Source organism: Anthonomus grandis, chromosome 10 (assembly GCF_022605725.1).
Source record: "Anthonomus grandis grandis chromosome 10, icAntGran1.3, whole genome shotgun sequence".
Lineage (NCBI taxonomy): Eukaryota > Metazoa > Arthropoda > Insecta > Coleoptera > Curculionidae > Anthonomus > Anthonomus grandis.
This window is the reverse complement of record NC_065555.1, coordinates 22,012,827-22,038,085: the sequence shown is the minus strand read 5'-3', so window position 1 is coordinate 22,038,085 and position 25,259 is coordinate 22,012,827. Positions and strand designations below refer to the sequence as shown.

The window sequence follows — 25,259 nt, the reverse complement described above, 5'->3', positions numbered from 1 at the left end:
TGAGCTACCCTGTAGATACAAACTTTACGCACAAAAATGCGCAACTTGAACTAAAAATCGACGGGTCCGAGCGTTTTTTTTTTCGAACACACTCCTGAATTTTAAATAAATTTAGACATAACTTTTGAAATGCACTGTATGTATATTTTCAGTTAAATACAATACAAAATTTACTTATCGTTAAATCTGCTGCCACGTCTTCCCATAATTTTCGTGATTTTTCACGATTGCTATAACCTTTGCTCCTTTGTCCCATAATAACCTTCTATCAAACACAAGAAAATAAGTTTTTCATTATTCATAATATTTTGTTTTCCATCAAACTGACCAAGAACAGGTCAGAAAACCGCGCGACTGCAAATAGTTGGCGCGAAAAAAACAAATCCGTTTGAACTTGCACCTGCATTTGTTTATGCGAGTTTAATAATTCGGGCGAATTTGCTGGATTTCGCGCGAAATCCGTTGCACTGTAACCGTAGCCTTACCACATGCCAAAGGTCATTGGTTTTGTTTAAAAAGCAGAGAAGTTAGATACTTAGAGTGTTCCCATTATTCTGGGCCACCCGTGATATCGAAAAACCAAAATTTGCTAGTTCATTAATTTTATGAAACCATATTTTCCGTCAAAGAATTAGATTAGTCAGAATGAATGTAATTCTAGAAAATGCAAAAAACAAGGCGACAAACTTCATATTGTAAAAAAAAATATAAAATCTGCATGTTTAACAAAGCCTTTAAAAGTCCAGATGTCGTTTAATAATAATAAATATATAATAAATGATCATTTTTAACTTAGTAAAATTATTAACGGTATTTATTACGCTATTACCTTCACTCATACTTGCTGTAGACAACATGTCTCTTAAAATGTTTAACAGGTGTGTAATGGCGGTAGTTGGGCTAAGATCTCTTGGCGGAGACTCTACTCTCACTAATAAACTGTTTATCTGTTGTTTTAAAGAATCTAAAAAGCTTTTTTCACTTTTTAGTAACAAGTCTGATAGCGTTTCTTCCAGTTGACCTTGATTTACAAGTTTGTTAATGCATTTTTTGTAGTATCTGTAAAATAACACAAGAAAAATTACATAAATATTTTGCAACATATTTTGAATTATGAAAGACCATAATGTAAAAATTAATAATTGTAATAAATTCAATCATTTAAAAGGTAATAATTTTAAAGATAATGTATGTACCTTAACATATTGACTATTGAATATAGGATGGTAGCTTGATTTGGTACTCCTAAAATTTTTTCTACTCTGATTTTTAAAGGTTGACAAACTCCCTCGCAAATATTGGCTAGCGCTTCGTTTAATAGGTTGTCTAATCCTAAAATCCAGTTAAATTTGTCAAACTAGGGCATTCTTTAAAATTTGAAAAGAAATAAAAGACAATCATTAAAAATTGCAAGAACTGATTGTTTTGAGTTTTAAATGGTAGTTTTTTAAAATACGAATATAGAGGTAATTTTAAAGACTTAAAAGCCATTTTAAAAAAAGAGGTTAGTTCATTTGGTGATCAATAATAGATTTATATATTTAAACCAAATATTAAACGTTGCTTGTACTAATTGTAGTTCTTTATGCAATAGGGACCTAACAGAAAAAACACGTTTTTGAGCAAATATAAAATATATAACAAACTTGTTTGTTACTTTAGTAAGTTTTCCAACTACAGTATAACTTCAGTAATCTGGTCAGTCGCAAATCCGGTTACACCAGTGATCCGCACACTTCTATTATTCGGACAGTTTCTAAATTTTGCCTCTACAATCCGGGCGCAAAAATATTAACGCGTAAAACAATGGAACTTTCTTGTCTGAACAAGTAGCAAAGAACCAGACAACGGGAAGTCCGTGACGCGTGACGTCTCATTATTGTCTACAGTTTTGTAAGAATAGACGTGCACTATGGCTGTACAACTGTATGGCTGAGGACAACTTTCCCCAGGAAGAAAACTGTAAAAAGAACTCTGAACAGAAAAAAACTAAAAAACAGGCTACTGCGCTTAACAAAGAGAAGTGATCTTTTTACTTAGAAAGACTGAAACAGGAGAGATTTATTAGGACCTTGGCCTGATGCAAGAACAAATCAATCACTGTAGGCTCAAAAAAGTATAAAAATTACATTTATTTTGAACTATGATTTTAAACAAAGTCGGAAAAAAAATTAAGATTTTTTTTGTTATTTTTTTCGAATTTCTCCGGATAAATATTTCAATTTCACACGTCGATATTATTTAAAATATTTGCAAAATGTTTCTTTGGATACTTTTAAATTAATTTCCGATCAGCAAAAACAGTTTAAATTTGGTGACTTTTTAATCAGTTTTGTTGTTTATATTAGAGAAAAGTAAAAAGTACCCGTCGAAGAATTAAAAAAGTCTGTTCCTAAATTTCTTGTTTCTTACGGAAGAGAACCTGAGTTTGATAAACAAAGCCACCAATTTTAAAGATTTTATGTTTAAAAGATTTTCCTTTGATGATAGATAAAGTAGCTTATAAGTCAGTATATACAGTGGCGGCCAGCAAATTAAAAACGATACAATTTTTAATATTTTATGCTAAAATCATACGGTATATTTTCTATTTGCACATAAATGTTTTTATCACTTCATGTTAAGCTTGCACATGCATAAATATTTGGATTTGAAACAGGTTTGGAATCTGATATTTTAACAATTTAGAAATACCTTGGACAGCTGAATAAAAACGATCAATCTTTTGTTTTTTTTTTTATCAATTTTTGTCGAATATGAATGTGTAGCATTTATTTATCATTTAGTTGGTGTCTCACTTAAGTAATACAAGGTCAATATAATACAACCGTTATGGGTAAAAAAAAGAGTTGTGACCCTGAAAAAAGACAAGTAATTTTAAATTTGATTCAAGAAGGGCATTCATACAGTAAAGTTGCAGCAATGCTAAAATGTTCCAAATTTATGGTTCATAATGCTATTAAACATTATAAAACTCACGGCACGGTTAGAAATGTACCTAGGAAGAAAAGGCCTAGAATAACAACCGCAAGAGAGGATAAAATTATGGTACGTTTGGACCCTTACCCAATGGAAAAATATACTTTGGTCGGATGAAACAAAACTTAATCGCATCGGATCGGATGGTCGTACTTACGTACGAAGACCACCTGGTGAGAAATTAAATCCAAGGTTCACAAAATGAACTGTTAAACATGGAGGTGGTTCAATCATGATGTGGGGCTGCATGTCATGGTATGGAGTTGGATCAATTTATAAAATAGATGGAATTATGGATCAGGAGAAATACAAATCTATATTAGAAAATGTGATGCTTCCATATGCAGAAGAAAAATTACCTATTACCTGGAAATTTCAACAGGATAATGACCCCAAGCATACAGCACGTTCAGTAAAAAGGTGGTTTGAACAAAACGTCGTTGATGTAATTGAATGGCCCTCGTGTAGTCCAGACCTCAACCCGATAGAGAATCTGTGGAATGATCTTAAAAGAATAATTCAGCCAAAGCAATTTAAAAACATGGACGAACTAGTGAAAGGTGTTCAAGAAGCTTGGTATTCCATCCCAATTACTCGCTGTCAAACTTTAATTGAATCTATGCAAAGAAAATGTCTAGCAATAAAAGAAGCTAAAGGATATCCTACCAAATACTGATTTTTTTTGGTGTAAAATTAAAATATTGAATTCGTTTTTAATTTGTTGTCCATTAATTTTGTAAACATTTTTTTTCCCTAGATTTTTGAATAGATTACTATTGATTTATGGTAGAATGTGTTTAATATGTCTAACCCTTATAAATAAATATCATTCGTAAAACTGCATAAAATGGTTTTCCAAAAAAATTTAATTTTGTGTCGTTTTTAATTAGCTGGCCGCCACTGTAAATGATAGTCAAAGTACCGAAAGTTATAAATGAGGATGATTAAATGTTTTAACTGACCTTCACATGTACAAAACTTCAGGAGCATTTGTAGATTTTGTTTCTCTACCGGAAGCGCTCTATTAATCCATACTAGCATATCAGTTATATATATTTGAGCATCGTGGGCTCTCATTTCAATTGGAGCAGGATTCCCGGAAGGTCCTAGAATTGTAAGTAAAAAAAATATTTTGTAATTACACAACTTTTTATATACATGCCTCCTTTAGTCAGAGCATTTAGAAATTCATCAATTAAATAACTTCTCCTATAAATACAGTATTCTTGAATAATATATTTAAAATGTACAGTGCGATTTTGCAGCCTTGACACAGCCTTAGCAATGATTTCGTTAAACTCGGGGTTGTCAATGCTGCGGCAATGGTTTTGCGTCCACCTGTATAAAACTTCTAAAGCTCCTAAAAAACCCTTTTAAATAAAGTCGCCTTAAAAAATATTTTTTGTAAGCTAACCTTCTTCATGTAAAGTCATTTGTTCCATGACATCTACCGCTAGTGTCTGTAGACCCACTTGCATGAGCATTTTACAATCTTCATGAATTTTTCCCACTTTGTCTAATGCTTTAAAGGTATCAGGTGTAATTGAAGCATCACCATGCTTTTTATTTCCATAAAGTGCTGCCAAATCATCAGGCTGCAGCTGGAATTTTTTTATAAAAGCTCCTGTGATATTTTGGCAAACTTCAATTTTCTCTTTTTGTTCCTGTTAAATGAATATGAAAATATAAATAAAAACTTCATATAAATAGGAAAAAGAATAAATAGAAAAATAATTGAGGGTAATATTAATCATATAAAGTATAATAATCATATAATTATAATAAGTATAAATAATTATACTGCATCTACAACCAGTGGAACTTGGAACGTCCGAGGCCTCCCCCAAACCGGAAAATTACACATTCGGGAAAGAAAAATCTGTAGAAAAAACGTATCAGTATGCGGGATCTCAGACACATACTGGAAAGGAAATGGTAATTTTAACACAGCTGACCATACTATCTAAATATTGGGAGCAAATGATACTAGAACAAATGGCGTTGCATTTTTGCTTAACATAACATAACATATGTCAAATATCTGTCCAGTGAATAAGCCGCAGACACTTAAAATAATAACGGAGAGACAATTACGGATGAAAAAAATACAGGTTGTTACAAAATTCTGTGCAAATATTTTAAGGGCGTATCGTTGAAGTTAAAATAAGACTTTTTTTCCTATAAACATGTGTCCTAAAATGCACTCCCTCAGAGCTACAGCCGTCGCAAATAGCCTAAATAAAATCGATTTTTTTTTTTGGATCATAACTACAATTATGCATCAATTCTTCTCAAAATTTGCATGTCTCCATTTTTTGGGTGCCCTTTTTATTTTTGTGTAAATCCTATTTTAGGGGAGGATCTAGGGAAGCTTACCCTTCTGATGATCTGTATCTTATGTTTCCTATACGAAATTTAAAAATCTAATCTAGTTACCCTTGTAAAAATGTAACATTTTTGTCTCTTGCATTTTTTCCGATATAATTAAGGGATTTTCGAGAAAATCGCTGATAAACAAAAGGGGAGCATTATTAAACCCGATTAATCTCTTAAATTAAAAAAAAAGAAGTGGGCTGTGACTGTTTTATTTTTTGTCAGATCAAATTAATTTTATCCAAATTGCAAAAAACGATAATTTTTTATTTTTTTATGACTGATGGTGTTCTACATTTTAAAATTTCTTTTTGGAAATATAAGATATGAGCTGCCAAAGGGAAAGCCCCCTGAATCCTTTCCTAAAATTGGGTTTACACCATTTTTCGCACGGAAAATGAGATCAAGAGAACCGAAATAATTAGGACTTGTAAATTTCCAAAAGATTTGATGTATAACTGTAATCAGTTCCAAATAATCGATTTTCTTTAAGCAATTTGCGGGGGCTGTAGGCAATACCACGAAAAACGTTTTTCTACTGCTAAAGCCAAAGACCATAGTTCATCAAAAATTGCATCAAAAATTGGCGAGGTAGAAAAAGAGCCCCCAATATTGAAAGCCGAAGTAAAAATAGCCATAAGCCTTCTAAAAAACAAAAAATCTGCTGGTGATGATGGCATTCCTGCTGAAACAATAATAATAATAAAAATAATAAGCCTTTATTTCCAACAGGCAACTTGCCCAATAACAGGAAACAGTTGCAAAACAATGAAAAATATAGTTAAAAAAAACACACACAAACAAACCTAAAAGAATGAAAAGAAAAGTAAAAAAGTAAAGTAAAGTAAAGTCACAATATCAAAAGATATCCAAAAAATTAGAACAAATAACTATTAATATGATATAAAAAGTCAATTATAAAAGTTTAACAGGATAATCACACATTCAACAAAATTAAATTAAATTAACTGCAATATACCTACTAACTATAACTTAAACACATGGGTCTTAATCCCAAGAGTAATGATCCACTAAGATATCGACAATCACATGAACCGGAGAGAAATTTATATCGCACATGTGACAGATCCGATTAAATATAGCGCATATTGTATATAGTGGCGATTTCAACAGGATGTTAGTATGAGGCCTTGGCAGAAAGAATGTTAGGGGATGTCTAGCATTAAGCCTAGGCACCATGAAACGTACACCAGAAAGAAGTATAGGACTATCAATTAATCCGTTCAGTAACCCATGCAGAAATTTTACAGTGAAGATCATTCTTCTGAGATGTAATGGATGTAGATTGAAGCGTTCCAATAGTTGCCGATAATCAAACCCTCTAACCGGATATATGCCATCTTGCCTGAGGGCAAAAACTTAGCAAAGCTACGCTGAACAGATTCAAGGAGACCAACATGATTCTGATAGAGCGGGTTCCATATAATGCAGCCAAACTCCAGTTTTGATCTCACAAAGCAACAGAAAAGCAATCTTAATGTAGATTCCAAAGTAAAACTCTAAGAACTTCTAATTATGAACCCAAGCCTTCTCAGAGAACGAATGTAAATTCAGAGTCAAAGGTGATACCAAGATTAGTAATTTGCTCTAATCTACTCAAAATAGTATTATTAATAAAGTAATTAAAATTTAAGGGTGTTTTTGATCTAGAGTAACTGACCACACTACATTTAGCCGTATTCAAGCCTAACCTGTTAACAGCGCACCATACCTCCAATGTATTTAGACAGTTCTGAAGAAAAACACAATCCTCCAAACCATATACATTTAAATATAGCTTTAAATCATCGGCAAAAGCCAGCCTATGACAAGTGAGTGACTCAATCAAGTCATTTATAAAAAAACTAAACAGGAGCGGACCCAGGTTCGAGCCCTGTGGCACACCCGACGGTTCTTTAAAAAGTTTCGATTTAAAGCCCTCATATTCAACATATTGAGATCTACCAATCAAGTAGGAATGAAATAAATTAAATAATCTCCCTGAAAAACCATACTGAGTTAATTTATGCAGCAAAATATAGTGATCTATCCGATCAAAGGCTTTTTGGAAGGCGGTATAAATAACATCGACTTGAGAACATCAAGTGATTCACAGATGTGGCTAGACAGACAGGATAAGTTAGTAACACAAGATCGCCCGCTAAAAAAATCCATGCTGGTCTACAGAGATGAGTTCTTTTGCGTGACTAAATAGCGACCGATTCAGGATAATTTCGAAAATTTTTGAGAAGTTACAGAGTAATGAGATTGGCCTGTAGTTCACGATTTGATCAGAGTCCCCAACTTTTAAAATAGGTATTATTTTAGCAGTCTTCCAAATTTTAGGAATTTGTTCTGTTGACAGTATTAAGTTGAAAATGTAGGTCAGCGGATCAGCCAGGACACCAATACAATCTTTAACCAAGAAGCTAGGTACACCGTCAACACCAGATGTTAACTTATTTTTGAGTTTTTTACTAGCCAAAATAATTTGGGAAGCATCAAAGTTGGAAATGTCAAAGTGGGGCACATTATCAGACGTCGACGAATGGTTAATGAAATTTGATTGTATAAATGCCTCACCAAAGAACAGTGCAAAAGCATCAACTATGTCTTGTGGGTCTTTAATTACCACGTCATCGGGTAGCCTCATCATACCAGGAATCCTGGTGCCAGCCTTCTTAGAACCAATAAAATTCCAAAAGCTAGATGGGTCCAAAGAAATATTCCTTTCGGTGTTTGATATATACAACTTATATTCATTGCGTATTTGTAGTTTGATAAGGCGTCTAAGAGAATGGAATTTATTTTGAAAGAATGGAGAATTGTACATTTTAAAGTCCTTGAAAGCCTTTTCTTTACTATAAATGTTCTTAATCAATTCTCGAGAATAATAATTTGGAAATCTTCTTTTACGTTACTGCTTAAGAGAAATGTGTGCGGCAAATATGCCATTCAATATATCATATAGGGCTCCACATGCATCATTAACGTTAGAGGATAAATACACAGTAGACCAGTCAGCTTCAAGGATCGAGTCATAAAGGAGATGGAAGTTGGCCTTTCTAAAATTAAAAAAATGAGATAAGTTTTTATTAAGCTGAAAAATGATGAACACGTTGGCCTGAGACAGTAAAATCAATTTCCAGTGCAGGGTGATGCAAATCCTCTAAGACAAAAGGCACGTCACTACGCGAAACAGTACAGGTGAAGTTAGATAAAACAAGATCCAATAGTCTGTTATTATATATGATTGACCTAACATGATTACCTGTAGGTGAGTTAATAGAGAAATCAGACATGTTAAAATCGCCCACTATTATTACATTATGGTTTAGCTTTGATATTAAAAGTGTAAACTGATCCAGAAATTGCTCGAAAATTACAGATGTGATAGATGGTGGGATATACAAAACAATCATGTAAAATATCTGTAACCTAATAGTAAATTTACAGCCAACAACATCGATAGAGGGCGCAATGCTGTTGTAAAAATCAGACAAACTAATTTTTTCAGACACAATGTTTTTAGAAACTCCACAGAGAACTCCGCCACCACGTCTGGCAATAACGGATTCAAATGTTCGGTCCGACCGGTAAACATCATAAGTCTTTGGAAATATTTCACCACTAGATATCTCCGGCCTCAACCATGTCTCGGTGATGCATATGGTGTGAAAATCCTGAGCAATGGCGGCAAGAATAAAAGCTATTTACGAAATTGCTGTTCATGCAATCGAAAAACTGTGTGTTAAAATCTGTCAAATTGGGTATAGCTAAAAGAATAGTGTGAATAGGTGTATTCCTGTTCTGCTTCATATGACAACCATTTAAAACCTTTTTTACTTCCACAGATTCCCGACGAACAGACAGGATTCAAAAAAAAAGGAAAAAAGGAAAACATTTTTAATGTAAGACAAATTATAGAAAAAACATATAAATGTAATGTAAAAACTTGTTTTTCGACTACAGCAAGATGTTCGACTCGGTAAAGTGAAAAATTTATTATTTTAGAAAAACATGGCAGTACCCAAACATATGATTATTTTTCTTAAAAACCTCTACAACACAGCGGGAAGGTGAAAGTCAACAACATGCTATCTAAGTATTTAAGTGCGGGGTATGATAGGGCTGCATTGTGTCAATATACAGGGTATTCCGAAAATATTGCGCCAAAGTGTAAGGGTAGATCTCGCCAAAACAAACATTTTTTACTTATTAACCCATGGGCGCATGCGCCTTATTTCGGTACTAATAGGTATCATAAGACAAAAGCTTAACATATGTACAGGGTGGCCCAAATTCGACCCTCATCATTGGGATCTCGGAAACCGTAAGAGATACAAGGTCGGTTAAGTTACGTCAAAGTTGCTAAATTTTATACTTAACAAAATGCCGTTTTAAAATTAAAAAAATTTCGAATCATTCCGAAGATATCCGAAAAAAAGCGAAATCTGGAAAAATCTTTTTTATTTTTTTATGGCGTTATTTAAAATCGTATAATAAAATAAATAACACTTTGTTAAGGGCACTTTTTCTCCTCGACAAGATGGCGTTTTCAGAATTAAAATGCGACGTTTCGTTTTTGAGATACCATCATCAACTTTTTTTTTCATATACCGCTCAGGATTCTATTAGCTTATTTTGTTGACCTACATTTTTATAAAACCTATGACGTATCAAACTTTTTTATTTTCAACCGATTTAATAGCAAAAACTTAGATTTTTCATAATTAAAAAAAAAATCTTAATATGAACCTCCTTAATTTTTTTCCTGCTTTAATTTTTTTCTTTTAATTAAGTATTTAGTATTGACTTATTATTAATAGAAACTAATGCATCCCATATATCTTTGCAATTGGCAATTTCATCAACAACTATCAATAAGCTGGCGAATGTAAGTAAATGTGGAGGAAATTCAACGTGTTGATGTTTTTTGATCGCCAATATTAAAACAAAATTAGAAAGGCGGCGTGGAAATAAACAAAAGATAGCGTTCGCTTGTAAGACATTTTGTTAAAGGTTGCGGTAAATCCTCGCGGTTCCTCACGCCAATTTTCTTTGGAACTGAATATACCTAGGATGCAGATTCAGAGAGTTAAAAAAAAATCAGTATCGAACATATATCGAGACAGCGCAAGAAAGCTTGAATTTTGCAATTGGCATAATGCAATATTACATGAAGATGAACATTTTTTGAATAAAATAATATAAACGGCAGAGTGAAATTTCTCCACGAGTGGTTTTTTTTAACACAAATAATAAGCATTATTGCGCAGTCGAAAATCCGTATCAAAATCAGCCAATTCGAAGACAGGGACGGGAGTCATTTAATGTTTGGATTAGGCTATATGGAAACAAAATTTTAGGGCCAGTTTTGTATAATGTTGCCCACAATCGGATTCATCTGTATTTACAGCGCATTCTTACGCTCCGCGAATTTGCTTTATTTTACACGATTAGAAAGAGGTAGACTTCAGATTCTTACATATTTTCTGCTTCTTGGCATTGTCTTTGCAATATTCTGATCTGGTACTGTTAGTGATTGGTGGTTCGTGAGTAATTGTGATTTTCAGTGGAAACAATAGAAATTCTCAGATAACAATACGTTTTTTTTTTGTGCGTCTATGAGAATCAATACCTGAACATTCTTGGTATTTATTTTGCCGCTCTGCTTAAGCCAACGAGTTTGAAGAATTGGATTTGTTGATTTTTAATAATAATTTCCAAGTCACCGTGTTTTCGGATTTGGAGTTTTTGGGAGCCTGTTAAATTGCTATTTTGATCTATATCATGGCTTGCGGAAGGTGTGGTGCAAGTCTAACAGATAGAGAGGTAAAATATAAGATTGTTTGCGACTTCTGTAATGTCGTGCATTGCTTATCATGTTCAAAATTTACTACATCAGAGGCTCAGGTCACTCAAATGAAGACTAGAGTCATGTGTTTTGTGTGTTCTGTGTGCAAACCCAGCTTGCGGATAACCAGCACGGATAACAGCTCCCCAACAAATGCTGCTATTTTTCTGGAAGCTCAAATGAAATCCTTTCAAAACACAATCACCAACCAAATTTCTTGTGGTTTTCATGATGCTAATATTGCATTCCAGGAGGGACTTATGAGATTGGTCGAGAAAGGAATCGGAGGAAAGGGCGTTTCCGCCTCAAACAGTGATTCTGAATTGTTAAAACTACTACAAGCAAAAAATGAAGCGCTAGAGGCCAGGTTGACAACACTGGAAGAGGATTTAAACATGCTCAAGGATCTTATTCCATCAAAGTCATCCTGCCCCCCAACTAATATAACTTCTCTAACATCTTTGTCTCCGGACAATACTGTGTCTTTGCCGATAGAAACAGAAACAGTAGCCCATACCTACGCAAAAAGGGTTGATCCAATCAGATCAAGGCCTAGTAGCTCTTCAATGGCTGGCGCCAATTCTGAAGCAAAATCACAGAATAGGTCGACACCACAATCAATCCATCGAACTAACCCTGGCAGACAAACACTCATCATTGGGACTTCTTCTGAAGCTTCTTCACTATCTGCAGCTGATAGACGTCAGTGGTTGTATTTGGGCAGATGCAATCCGGACACTACTGAGCAGCAGATTCTAAAATACCTTGAGAAGCAACTAAACATCTCAGATGTTAAATGTGCCATATTGGATAAGAATGAGGATGTTGTATCCTTTAGGATAGGGGTAAAAGAGTCCCTACTGAAGGGACTACTTGACCCGAACCTCTGGCCAGCCGGTATAGCGGTCAAGGAATTTCGTCCCAGGCGCACTCAGGGCCGAGGGGCGAATTTTCAGTTAGACCCAACACTGTCTCAGCGCCCACAGTAGATGATGTATCGTTCTTTTATCAGAACGTGAGGGGCTTAAAAACTAAACTAAAGGGATTTCTCTGTGCTGCCCAAGCAGAAGACTACCACATTATTGCCCTAACTGAAACTTGGCTGGATCCTACAGTCAACGACGGTGAATTCCTTAGCTCCAACTACTGTGTGTATAGAACGGACCGCAACACTAGTAACAGTTCAAAAAGTACAGGCGGGGGTGTGCTCCTAGCAGTGAGCAACACCCTAAAATCCCATCGTTTGCCAACTGCTGACAATTCACTTGAAGAAATCTGGATCTCTGTGCGTCTTGGTGATGGCGAGGATTACTACATTGGCTGCATTTATGTTCCTCCATCCATGGATCTATCTGTGTATGCAGCGCATTGTGCCTCTGTTACCAAAGCTTGCGAGAGCTTTAATAATGTTCTTATTGTTGGTGACTTTAACCTTTCTAATATGTCATGGTTACCTAGTGATGATCATTATGGCTTAACCCCAAATAATGTTACATCTGATAAAGAAAATTTTATGTGACACATTCACTTTTCTAGGTTTAATGCAGCTCAATGCAGTGGTTAATGATCATGGAACAATTCTTGACCTTTGCTTTACAACTTTTCATTCCACTTTAACAACTAAATGTAATGGTTTAGTCGGGTCAGATCCTTACCATCCTGCTCTTGAGCTGCAACTACCCAATAGTAAGTCCAATTACCTGGAACTACCTATAACATATTTTTACAACTTTAATCAAGCAGATTTTGTGTCTATAAATAACTACTTTTCTACATACAACTGGATGTCAATAATTGTTAACGATAACTTAAATACCACTGTTGCAAACTTCTATTCTGTTGATTATGATTGTTTGAATCTGTTTGTGCCAATAAAAAAACACTCTCCCAAGAAACATTATCCACCATGGTTTTCTAGAGAACTAAAAAGTCTAGTTATTCAGAAAAAAATAGCACATAGAAGGTACAGACAGTCAGGATCAAATACTGATTACTAAAGTTTTAGTGTTCTGCGCTCAGAATGCCTTTCATTATCTAGTGAATGCTACAGAGATTACATTGAGAGAGCCGAAAATGCAATAGAGAACGATAGCAAGACCTTTTGGAAATTTGTAAGACTTCAGTCCAATCAAAGCGATTCTACCGTTCCAGATGAGATGTTCCTTCATGATCTCAGGGCCGATACTGGTATTTCTATTGCAAATCTCTTTGCCACCCACTTTTTATCTGTATTTAACAAGAATACTAACCCTTCTAATGCCTCTGACGGTCTCGATACCTCATGTAAATTTAACCATATCAACCACGTGTTCCTTAGTGCTACTACAATTGAAACAGCATTAGCTAAACTGGACAGCAGAAAGGGAGCGGGTCCCGATGGAATTCCAAACAGGCTTTTGAAAGAGTGCGGCCATTCCCTTTTCCTTCCACTTTTTCATATTTTCAATTTGTCCCTAACTTCTGGAACTTTTCCAGAGAACTGAAAGCTATCTCATGTATGTCCTATTTATAAATCTGGGAATAAGAGTGACATAACTAACTGTCGTCCCATTAGTATCCTTTCTGCAATTCCTAAGCTGTTCGAGCACTGTGTAGAGGTGGTTCTATCTGGCACATTTCAGGAAATAATTGGAGATCAACAGCATGGATTCACCAGAGGTCGTTCTGTGGATACAAACTTGTTTGTTTTTAGCAACTATATCTTCAAATCTTTTGCCGACGGTAATGAAACACATGCGATATACACGGACTTTAGTAAAGCCTTCGATAAGGTCAACCATAATATTCTTATCTCTCATATTTCAGATCTCGGCATCAGCGGATCTCTTTTACTTTGGATCAAGTCTTATCTGATGGATAGAGAGCAGCGTGTTAAAATTGGTGGTTTTTTGTCCAACCCATTTTTGACAACTTCAGGGGTCCCTCAGGGCTCCCATTTGGGACCATTGTTATTCAGTCTCTTTATCAATCACCTCGGCTCCCTACTGGAGTCTGAGTTTTTGCTCTTCGCTGATGATTTGAAAATTTTTCGGCGGATTTCCTCCTCTCAGGATCAGTTGGTGCTTCAGAGAGATATAAACAGAGTGTTTTCCTGGTGTAAGTCGAATGAAATGTCATTGAATGTTAAGAAATGTGGGTTTATGAGGTTTACTCGTTTAAGGGTCTCCCCTCCTTGTCAATATGTTATTGATGGTATCCCCTTGAAGGAGCTTGACTCAGTCAAGGATTTGGGTGTCTTTCTGGACCCGAGTCTTACTTTCTCCCACCACTTCGAAAATACTGTAAATAGAGCTAATAAACTGCTTGGTTTTATCAAAAGATCTTGCAAAGACTTTGCTAATGTGTCAGCATTGAAGACACTATATATTTGCCTGGTGAGATCTCTTCTCGAATTCTCCAATATTGTTTGGTCACCTCATTTTCTGATTCACATGGAGAGGCTTGAAAATATCCAGCACAAGTTTATCAGGTTTGCCAGATATACTCTTATGAAGTCAGGCCTGGATCTTACCTGTTCAGAGACCATGTCCTACCTGAGCATAAACTCCTTATCAAGGCAGTTCTTTGATGTTTGCTTTGCGTTTAAGGTTCTGAATGGTATTGTTAGAAGTCCGGAATGTCTGTGCCTTTTCTCTTTGCATGTATCTTCTTACACAACACGAGGTCAGGCGCTTCTCCATATTCCCTTTTGCAGAACATCCTATCTACTAAACAGTCCTATAAATAGAATAGCTTCTACAGTGAATAGATTTGCAAAAGATCTTGATTTTTTCAGTACATCTTTAAATAAATTTAAGTCGTCAGCTAGGGCAACTATCTTGGGATAGTGCCCTACTCCCACTCTTTTAGGTTAGCACAGTATTGTTTATTAGTATTATAGTTTTTACTTAAGACTACTGTTAATTATTAATAAGTACTTGAAATGTTATATACGTTGATAAATAAATAAATAAATAAATAAATAATGGAAATTTGAATTCCGAACGATACCTAAATTTGCTACAAAACGATATATTTGGTGCTCTAGATGACGAGCCGTTGAATATTGTTCAGCTATTATGGTGGCAACAGGATGCGGCACCACCAAATAATGGTATTGCTATGTCTCAGTTTCATAATCAAACTTTTCCCAATAAGTGGATTGGAAACCAACAGGTCGCTGGCCTGCCAAAAGCCCCGATTTGTCACCTCTTAATTAATTTTTATATGGGGATATTTAAAAGGCCGTGTATTTAAAGAAGTCCTCAAAATATAAATATTTTACGCCACAATTGTACTTTGGAAATCACAAATTTATGGGCAAGAGGAAGAATGATCCAACGGGCAGTCACGAGTAATCTGCGCCAGCGGATTCAGAAATGCATCAAAGTTAAAGGAGGATTATTTAAGCATTTCATGTAGTTTTTTTTTATTATAATCAAAATGTAATTAGTGTTAGAAGTTTAATTATTATTTGGCCTTTTGGGTGGCAGGATTCGACAAAAAGTACGTCATATTTACTAATATATTTCTCTGCTTTTTGTTACAGTAGTTTTTTTAAAAGATGTTAAATGTTTAAAGTATAGTTTATTTAGTTATTTATATAATCGGTAATTTTAACTGTTTTGTAAAAAATGTGAGTTTTTAATATTAAATTTGATGATAATATTGATGATATGTCATAAGTATTTTATAAAATTAAATCATAGGATGGATTAGTTTTTATTAATAATAAGTCGATACTTATATATTATTATAAATAAACTATAATTAAAAGAAAAAAAAGCAGGTCCGTATTAAGAATTTTTTTTAATTATGGAAATTCTCAGTTTTTGCTATTATGTCGGTTGAAAATAAAAAAGTTTGATACGTCATAGGTTTTATAAAAATGTAGGTCAAAAAAATAAGGTAATATAATAAAAAAATAAGGTAATAAAAATAAAGTAAAAATCGAGGGCCGTATTTGAAAAAAAAAGTTGATGATGGTATCACAAAAACGAAACGTCGTATTTTAATTCTGAAAACGCCATCTTGTAGAGGAGAAAAAGTGCCCCTGAGAACAAAGTGTTATTTATTTTATCATACGATTTTAAAGGTCATCAAAAATAAAAAAGATTTTTTCAGATTTCGGTTTTTTCCGGATATCTTCGGAACTATTCGAAATTTATTAAATTTTAAAACGGCATTTTGTTAAGTATCAAATTTAGCAACTTTGCCATAATTTAACCGACCTTGTATCTCCTACGGTTTCCGAGATTCCACTGATGAGGGTCGAATTTGGGCCACCCTGTGCATACGCAAATAATATTGATATTGAGTTGACGAAATCAAAGAAAACACAAAGTCACGGTCTCACAACATACAAAATCACAATCTACACGTCTTACGTTCTAGCTAGAACATCATCAGGCCTTTAAAAGCCATATACCAACTTCACACTACATAAAAAAACAATCGTTTTTTGACGACCGCGTTCGACTTGTTTTTATGGGTTCACATGAAAGCACTTGTATACGACACTCAGTTTCGGAACACCCTCTATACACACCTCTATATACACCCCTATACAGAGTATAATATAATAACACTCTTCAATTTATATATAGAGTATATAATGAGAAAAGTTCTACAAGGCTGGTAAGAGGGATTAGTCATGGAAGGAAAAAGAATTACCTCCTCATGAGAAAACTCATGGAAATTATGAAAAATGGATAGGATCAGCAGAGAACATACTTTAAACAAAAAGGAAACAAAAGTTATGATAATAGACCGCAACCCTCTCAATGTTAGACAAATTGTTGGTTTTGAAGTGATCGAGAAATTTAAGTGTTTAGGAACACTTATCACAAACAAAGGCAGTTCTGACGAAGAAATCAAACGCAGACTAGCCCTGGTATGTAGCTCAATATTGAAACTAACTCGAATATAGAAAGATTCTGCAAGATCTCAACGCAAAAAACTGAAAATATTAACATTTTTGAAATTTCCATATGCCTCTGAGACCTGACTTTAAAAACGGTTAATCGAAGAATAATAGATGCTTTTGAAATATGGGCCTACAGAAGAATGCTGCGAGTATCATATACAGAACATCGTGCTAACGGTTCCATTCTGAAGAAACTAAAAATCATCACAAGGCTATCATCAACCAGGATAACCAATCATACCTACAGTATTTTGACCACATTTTAAGAAGTACCTGGCTGGGAAAACTTATTGCGGAGGAAAAAATCAATGAAAGAGCTCCGACGCGCTAGGTGCTTGTATCTCAAGACCGAGAAAGATGGAGAACTACTCCATCCGAGACCTGAGATCTGAGCAACTCAACTCGAGAAAGGACAAGAGAGGGGACATTTTAAAAGTTGTTTTGTTTCCTGATTTAAATAGAAAGGCCAAAATTTATTTCTGTCGACCTGAGGAAGGCATAATTTATTTTTAAACATTTAAAAGCTTTGGATTCATTTTTCCCAAATTCAACTAAACAGTTTAAATTAATAAGTTTATTCTTACAACTTATTAATTTAAACTTAATTTTAACACATATTAACAGCCAAAGATTGAGGGATATCCAGTAATAGGGTCATTAGCTACGTTTACAACGCGCGGATATATTAGCTCCATGGATCAAATGATAACTATTTTTATTTAGTACAGCCCTGTTTACAGGGATTGATTGTGAGGGTTAATTTAGTGCAGGATTATCTCTAAAATCAAAATGTCAGTTGAAGGGAGTTTATCAGTTTAGAGAAAGAATTATAGGACATAAAATCTAAATCTTTAAAAGTGTTATTGTTGTTTTAAAATAATAAAAATAAACTAATAATTTTTTTCAAGGCTTAAGCTTATCATCTTTATCTTCTTTATTTTTTTGTACAAAAATAAAAACCTCCTAAGCTAACATCCAATAAAATGCCAACCTTGTCATTTTGGTACTTCAAAATAAGTCCTAGGTATTTACACAGAAAAAAATTAATCTACCCTGTTTGGGAAGCATCAAATTCGCGTATCAAATTTTAGTGCGCTGCCATTTACACCGAAAAAATAGTTCTCATAGTCATTTGATCCAAGTATTAAATATTTGTGCGTTGTAAACGTAGCCAATGTGCCAGTTCACTAACCACTGCTAGTTCGCGTCCAGTTTTGACTTGGATCTAATCTAAAATAAACAGTAAAAAATTCACTGTTGTTGGTACAGAAAATAGTAAGTAATTTCTTTTCTAATTCCCAAAATTATTGATTATTATTATATTAGTAGATTTAATTTTTTTATGCAATTATATCAGAAAATATTGTTTAAACCATGTTTTAATTTAAAATTTTTGATGGTCTGAAACTAATATATAAAAAATATTCAGTTTTAGTTTGCGACCGGGGTAGTCGCCGACTGAGGTTTTAGCCGCCTTCTTGCAGCTTGGGTAATACGTTTAGAAAAGATGGAAGCAACTTTTTGTTTTCAGTTTATTTGTAAAATATTAAATATTGTTCTTATTTTTTAGTTTGCAATCACCATTTATTAATTTAAATACTGTAAAAGAGGTCAATATATATATATTTATTTTTTGTCGTCGAAAATCTAGATTATGAAGATCTAATTCGCGACCAACATGTTTTATTACTTCTGGGAAATTTTGGTCGCGAATTCAGCTATTTTTTTACATAAATAATTTATATATATTTATTTTTACGTCCACAGAGCTTTAGTCCTTGATTAACACACTAACATTAAATTTAGATTTTCTTCCAGTGGCACCCAGAAAAAACATACTGGACTGGGTAATTATGATTGCAAAATGTGGATTTCAAATCTCAAAACAATTATTGATACATACTATAGCGAGAATTGCAGCTGATTCAAACAAAGCAATATTTAATCAAAGCAAGTTGCCTGGAGAGACATGGTACAAAGGATTTTTAAGAAGAAATCCGGAGATATCACTTAGACAAGCTGAAAATATAATAAAAGTACAAGTTGCAACATTCGAAAATGTTTCAGAGAATTACATGATTATCTTTTGGAAATGCATTTCTTAAATATTCTTAAAGACTCAACCAAAACATTTAAGGGAGGCTGGAAGTCTGGTTTTTCTCTCTGCCCCAAAAGTAGAAAAATTTTAGGTCCAAAAGGATACAAGAATTTATATATCGTAAATATATTGCTGATAACATTTAATGCTTGTGGTAAAATTGCTCCTCCTGTAGTCTTGCCTACAACGATGTCAGTTTATTTAAACCATTAAAAACTGACTGCAAAAAAACCATTTAAGACTGGCAAAGTAGTAAATACATGTTCCGTCATTACAAAAACCAATTTTTGTAAAATCATATAAAAATGGATTTTGGAAGTATAGCCTTTTTCCTTTTGGTCCAGATGGGGTAGACTACACAAAATATGTTAAAAAATAATTTAGAAAATGCCACCAAAAAAACAATAGAAGAGATATAAGATCAACAAAAAAAGTATTGCTAAAAAATAAGGCTGGAACTTGAATCATATGGAGTAAATGTGGAAGTAATTTTAAATAAAGTGGGAGTGCTTGAAAATAATATCAATTTACCACAAAAATAGAAAAGTTTGACTAATGAATATTAAGATGATGTGGAAACAACTACTTCAGTCACCACTTCTCATTTGCCATCAGAAGCTGACTTTTGCCTGAAATCTGAACCATTCATAGTGAAGAACCTAGAGTGAATTTTGAATCTTTGGATTCTTCACTAATTGATATATCATTGGTATACTGTTGACCAGCCATCAATATTCAAACAATTTATAACTTCATGTGAACAAAACAGCACACTAAATACATCACTATTAAGTATTGCAGATGTAAGACTTCCAAGTTGTTTGAATGAATGAATTGTCAAAACGGTGGGCTGCCAAGGCAGTTGTGCATATAGGTCTCCTGATGGACCTGTCATGCCCAATCAGTTTTGTTTTTCAGCCAGAGCCCAACCGCTTTAGAGAAACCGATAAGGCTCTCTGGTCTGAAGGACTTAAAGTCACTCGGTAGTCACTGAAAGTGTTACCCAAGTATTTGAACCTGGCCCGCGTAAGTGCTGGGCACTCCCAATGACCAAATTTTTGCGTGACCTGTCTTGCCAGCACGTAGTTCGCCGAGGACGTATAGCCTGTACGCAGTCCTCATTGCCTCGAATTGCACAACGAGGTCCAGAGGCGTTCCAAGTTGTTTTAATGACACATTTATTAATGAAATTCAAACCGAGGTTGGCAAGTTACCCAGTACTGCAGAATTAAAAAGTAAAACCATTAAAGTTTTAATGCCATTAACTAGTGAGAGTACATCTAATCAAAAAAAAAAATGAAAAGTGCAATTCCTGATTTTTTGGATTGTGTTTTTAATAAACATCTTAAATATCCAGAAGCAAAAATAATAATAGAAATAAAGTTTAAACCTCTAGTGCCATATCTTCAAGTAAATGGAGAGATTATTATAGAAAAAAGAATGCAAAACTAATAAAAAACTACAAAAAGTAACTAGACAAAAAGAAAAAACAAACACCAAAGAAAATATTTCAGAAATGACTTTAAAAATACCCTGTTTATTATGTGCAAAGAAACTTAACAGTGATACATGATGAAGGTATGAAAAACATTGGCTGTGATTTTTGCTTCAAATGGTACCATAAAAAATGCACTGAATTTTGTGATGTCCCTTACCTAACTAGCAGCGGGCAAAATTGTAAATGTGTGTAAGTGTTTTTGTTATATATAAACTAGGAATTTTTTATTTTTTTATTTTAAAATAATTATAGGTATAATGATTTTTTTCTTTTTTTCCTTTTAAATAACAATTTTACATTTTGTTTAATTTTTGGTGTTTTTGTGTATCAGTTAGAGACTTAATTTTATTACTTGTTTATTTGTATTTTATTTTGTATTATTATAATCTTTATGTTTTCTTTTTGTTTGTCTTAAAAAACCATTGTTCATTCAAAAATAAAATTTTATTTTTAGAGTTTTTTTATCTTTTTTCCTTGCCTACAAGGAAAAAAGACAAAAAACTTCCTAAGTTTCATTATTTGTTTTTGAAGGTGGTAGACAATGGTACAGTGAAAACATCTTGTCGAACTTGCATTGTCTTATTTATTTAACGTAACACGACGTTTTGGTTGGTAAGTATCTCCAACTGCTATCGATACTTAACAACCGAAACGTTGTGTTACATTAAATAAATAAGACAATGCAAGTTCGACAAGATGTTTTTTTTTCATTATTTGGTCATAAACTGTCGCAAAGTAGCAAAATGGCACTTTTTCCATATTTTTAGGAAAATTTCATATTACATCAAAAACAGAAAATAAAACAAGTGAAAATGAAGTGAAAAATCTGAAATTTCAAGCTTTAAGAAAATATAAGACTTATTTGGGGGAATGACGACAATGGTGTGGTGGTGACTTGTCCTTTAAACTCGGCGGGTCTAGTTTTAGGTCAGCATTATGCTTGTTTGAGTTTTTATCAGAATATTACAATTCCAAATGACAGGCTTGTTTATTTAGATCTAATTTTTTCAAGCAAGCAAACTCTTGGTTTAATGGAATCAGTTGATTGTCTTTTTGAGGGGTCATTAAATCACAAAGGGTATAATTTTGAAATTGATTTTAGTTGTGAAACTCAGTCGAATTTAAACTATGTAGAGTTTTATTATGATTTTAAAATGGGTGATTATATTAGTATTAATAATTACTTATGTGGAATTAATTGGGACTTGGTTTTAAGCTCAGCAGACATTAATATAGCAGTCTCACATTTTTATCATATACTGGATATGGCTATAGCACTTTTTGTTCCCCTAAATAGATTCAAAACTTCAAAGTTTCCTAGTTGGTTTTCAGCTGAATTAAGATATTTAGTTAGGCAAAAGAAAATTGCACACAAATGCTACAGGGTCAGTCATAATGTGGCAGATTATATTACTTTTTCAAACATTAGGGCTAGATGTAAAACTTTGACTGATATTTGTTATGATAATTATATTTCAAACTTAGACCAACTACTCTCACTAACCCTAAAAGTTTTTGGTATAACATAAACAATAAAAGATCAATTAATAAACTTCATAATTTAATGTATTATAATGATAATGAGTTCGTTGGCTGTGAACAGATAGCTGAAGGTTTTGCCCAGTTTTTTTCAACAGTCTATAGTCCTATTAATAATATAAACAATAATGGTGCTTTTATCAATCAGCAAGCAAAGTTAAATATGACCATTCCTAATCCCACCCTTTCCGTTGGGTTGATTTTTGATAAAATTACCAAGTTGCCACCCAAAGTTAGTTCAGGACCCGATGGCATTCCGAATTATTTTCTAATAAAGTGTGTATGTACTATTTCATACCCTCTTTTTATAATTTTTAAAAGATCTTTAGATTCTGCAATTTTTCCAACCTTGTGGAAACATAGTTTTGTAATGCCAATTTTTAAATCTGGCGACAATAGCAAAATTGAGAATTACAGAAGTGTCTGTATACAATCAGCCATTCCGAAGCTCCTGGACAGTCTTATCTATGATCAATTATATTTTTATTGTAAAGAGTTGTTACTTAGCGAACAACATGGATTTATTTCTGGAAAGTCTACTGTGACTAATTTGTTAGTGTTTCAGCAGAATCTGTTGAATGCCTTGGAGAGGGGATGTCAGATGGATGTAATCTACACCGACTTCTCCAAGGCGTTCGACAGAGTCGACCATAGTATTTTGGCAAAAAAATTGGATATTTTTGGATTTTCTAATCTTATGGTGAATTGGTTTGTAAATTCCCTGTCAGGGAGGACCCAGCAGGCACGAATAGGTAATGCAAGATCAAGCTATATTAATGTCACTTCAGGTGTTCCACAAGGTGGGCACTGTTCACCTTTGCTCTTTAATATTTTTGTGAATGATATTGGTGCCTGTTTTGAGAACAGTGACTTCCTTTTATTTGCTGATGATTTGAAGTTTTTTAGAGAGATTTTATCAATACTTGATCAGATTTTGTTGCAAAGTGATTTGGATAGATTGAATGAGTGGTGTGTTAACAACAATTTGTTTTTGAATGTAAGCAAATGCAATTATATAAGTTTTCTCAAGCGTACTAAAAAGGTTGTCACTTCATATAACATTCAAGGAAGTACACTTCAATATTGCAGCATAGTTAAAAATCTTGGTATCTTGTTTGATGTTCATTTAAACTTTAATGCTCACATAAACAATGTTGTTCTCAAATCCTCTAAGAATCTGGGTTTTGTACTAAGGAACTGTAAAGAATTTTCTATAGAGACCTGTAAGAGGTTATACATGTCATTGGTTGTTTCATTGCTGGAATATGGCTCAGTGATATGGTTGCCCTTTTACATGAATAATTGCTTGTCCTTGGAAAGAGTTCAGAACAAATTTATTAGGTTTTGTCTCTATAAACTTCGAATAAGAATTCCGGATGATCATGTTTATGATATTGTTTTAGAAATGCTTGATATGAAGACATTGAGACAAAGACGGATATATGCAGATTTAATTTTTTTGTATAAATGATTAAATGGTCAGATAATTTGTCCAGAACTTCTGATGACAATACAATTTAATATTCCATCTAGGAATTTAAGGCAGTATCGTGTCTTTTCATTACCATTTCATAGCGCCAATTATGCATTACATGCTCCTATTGTAAGAACTCTAAGAATTGTCAATACTAGGGAGGTTGAAATTTTGGGCATTTCCTTATCTAGATTTAAGAGTCAAATAAGAGAAATTGTTTAATTTTTTTTTTTTTTTTTGGTGCAATACTGAATATTATACTTTAGTAGGGTATGTTTTTAGTATTATTAGAATTCTGTTATATTGATTTAAGTTATAAAACTATTTTCGGTATTTTACATTTATAAGTAGGCTTTATTACTGCTTAATAGTTAGTATTTTACTGTTAAGTATGGTTAGGTTCAATTGATTTTGTATTTAATTTACTGTTGTAATGGGGTTGATCCCGTAAAATAAATAAATAAATAAAAAAATAAATTAAAATCTTCAAATTAGTGTTTTTATAAGATTTAGAAACTGAAATTTCAGTTAATTGGTAGCGAACTAGCACATTTACCATACTGGATATTGTTCATATGGTTACTGAAACATTATGCATACTTTTTTAGAAATCAAACAAAGCCTACCTGTAAAGAGTTGGTTTTTTGTAACAGTTTTTTAGTTTGAGATTTGGCATTTTGCAACTTTTGAGTCATTTCCTGTAGGCTCTGGTTCATCTCTACTATATCATTATAAACACAGTCGAAGCTTTCTTTCACTTCCATAAATGTAGACAAAAAATTCTCATTAATATCCAAATTTCGTTTCTCTATTTGACTCCGAAGATTTCGACGGGCTTGGAGGGTGTTCTCCTTATAAAACGTCGAAAGTTCACGTAGGGCTTCTATAGTATCTTGATCATTTTCTATACGCGATTCTAGTATTTTGTTCATACGTTTAGACAGCACATTCTCTTTCCCTGGATCTGGAATCATCTTGTCTATTTCCAGTTTTTTTAAAAACTGAAATATATTAAAATAATTTTTTCCTCAAAGTCGATGATTGAAACCAATCACAGATACACATTACAGTCATTACACATACACCTCATTCATAACAAACACAAATCAGCTGCTCGACATTAACGCAATGTCCTACGTGAGCGATCAGTTGCGACGAAGCTAACGACGCGATGCGATGCGTATATAATGCGATGAGGGGCGAAGCGATGCGATTCGATGCCGCTGTCCTATGTATACCTATTTCTTAAAATTATATATGTATATACATATATTATTAGAAATAGGAAAATGTAAATAATCACAAATGACGATTTAACTACAAAAATCCAATTTTATTGATTGATGATTGATTCTCTATTATCCCAATTGTCTCTACACTCCATAGTTATATTGGCTGGTGACTTTAATATTAACTTCACTGATGTAAGCTTGCCATCATATCATACATCCCTTTTAAGTATATTGGAATCTTATGACTTGAAGATGCATGTTCTTTCACCCACACGTATAACATCCTCATCTGCAACTACTATTG

General features: G+C 33.5%; 1 protein-coding gene across 1 annotated transcript in view; it reads right to left on the bottom strand.

The window, feature by feature from the left end:
* LOC126740950 (conserved oligomeric Golgi complex subunit 6) overlaps window positions 1-24,831 on the bottom strand; it is a 67,881-nt gene extending 43,050 nt beyond the window's left edge. Inside the window, exons 1-6 of the mRNA XM_050447149.1 lie at window positions 24,350-24,831; window positions 4,394-4,643; window positions 4,142-4,339; window positions 3,942-4,085; window positions 1,197-1,332; window positions 830-1,059 (exon numbers count right to left, since the gene is read on the bottom strand). Of these exons, the coding sequence (XP_050303106.1) occupies window positions 830-1,059; window positions 1,197-1,332; window positions 3,942-4,085; window positions 4,142-4,339; window positions 4,394-4,643; window positions 24,350-24,697 (1,306 nt within the window). The 5' untranslated portion in view covers window positions 24,698-24,831. The remainder of the gene's footprint in view (window positions 1-829; window positions 1,060-1,196; window positions 1,333-3,941; window positions 4,086-4,141; window positions 4,340-4,393; window positions 4,644-24,349) is intronic.
* Window positions 24,832-25,259: the final 428 nt, after the last annotated feature.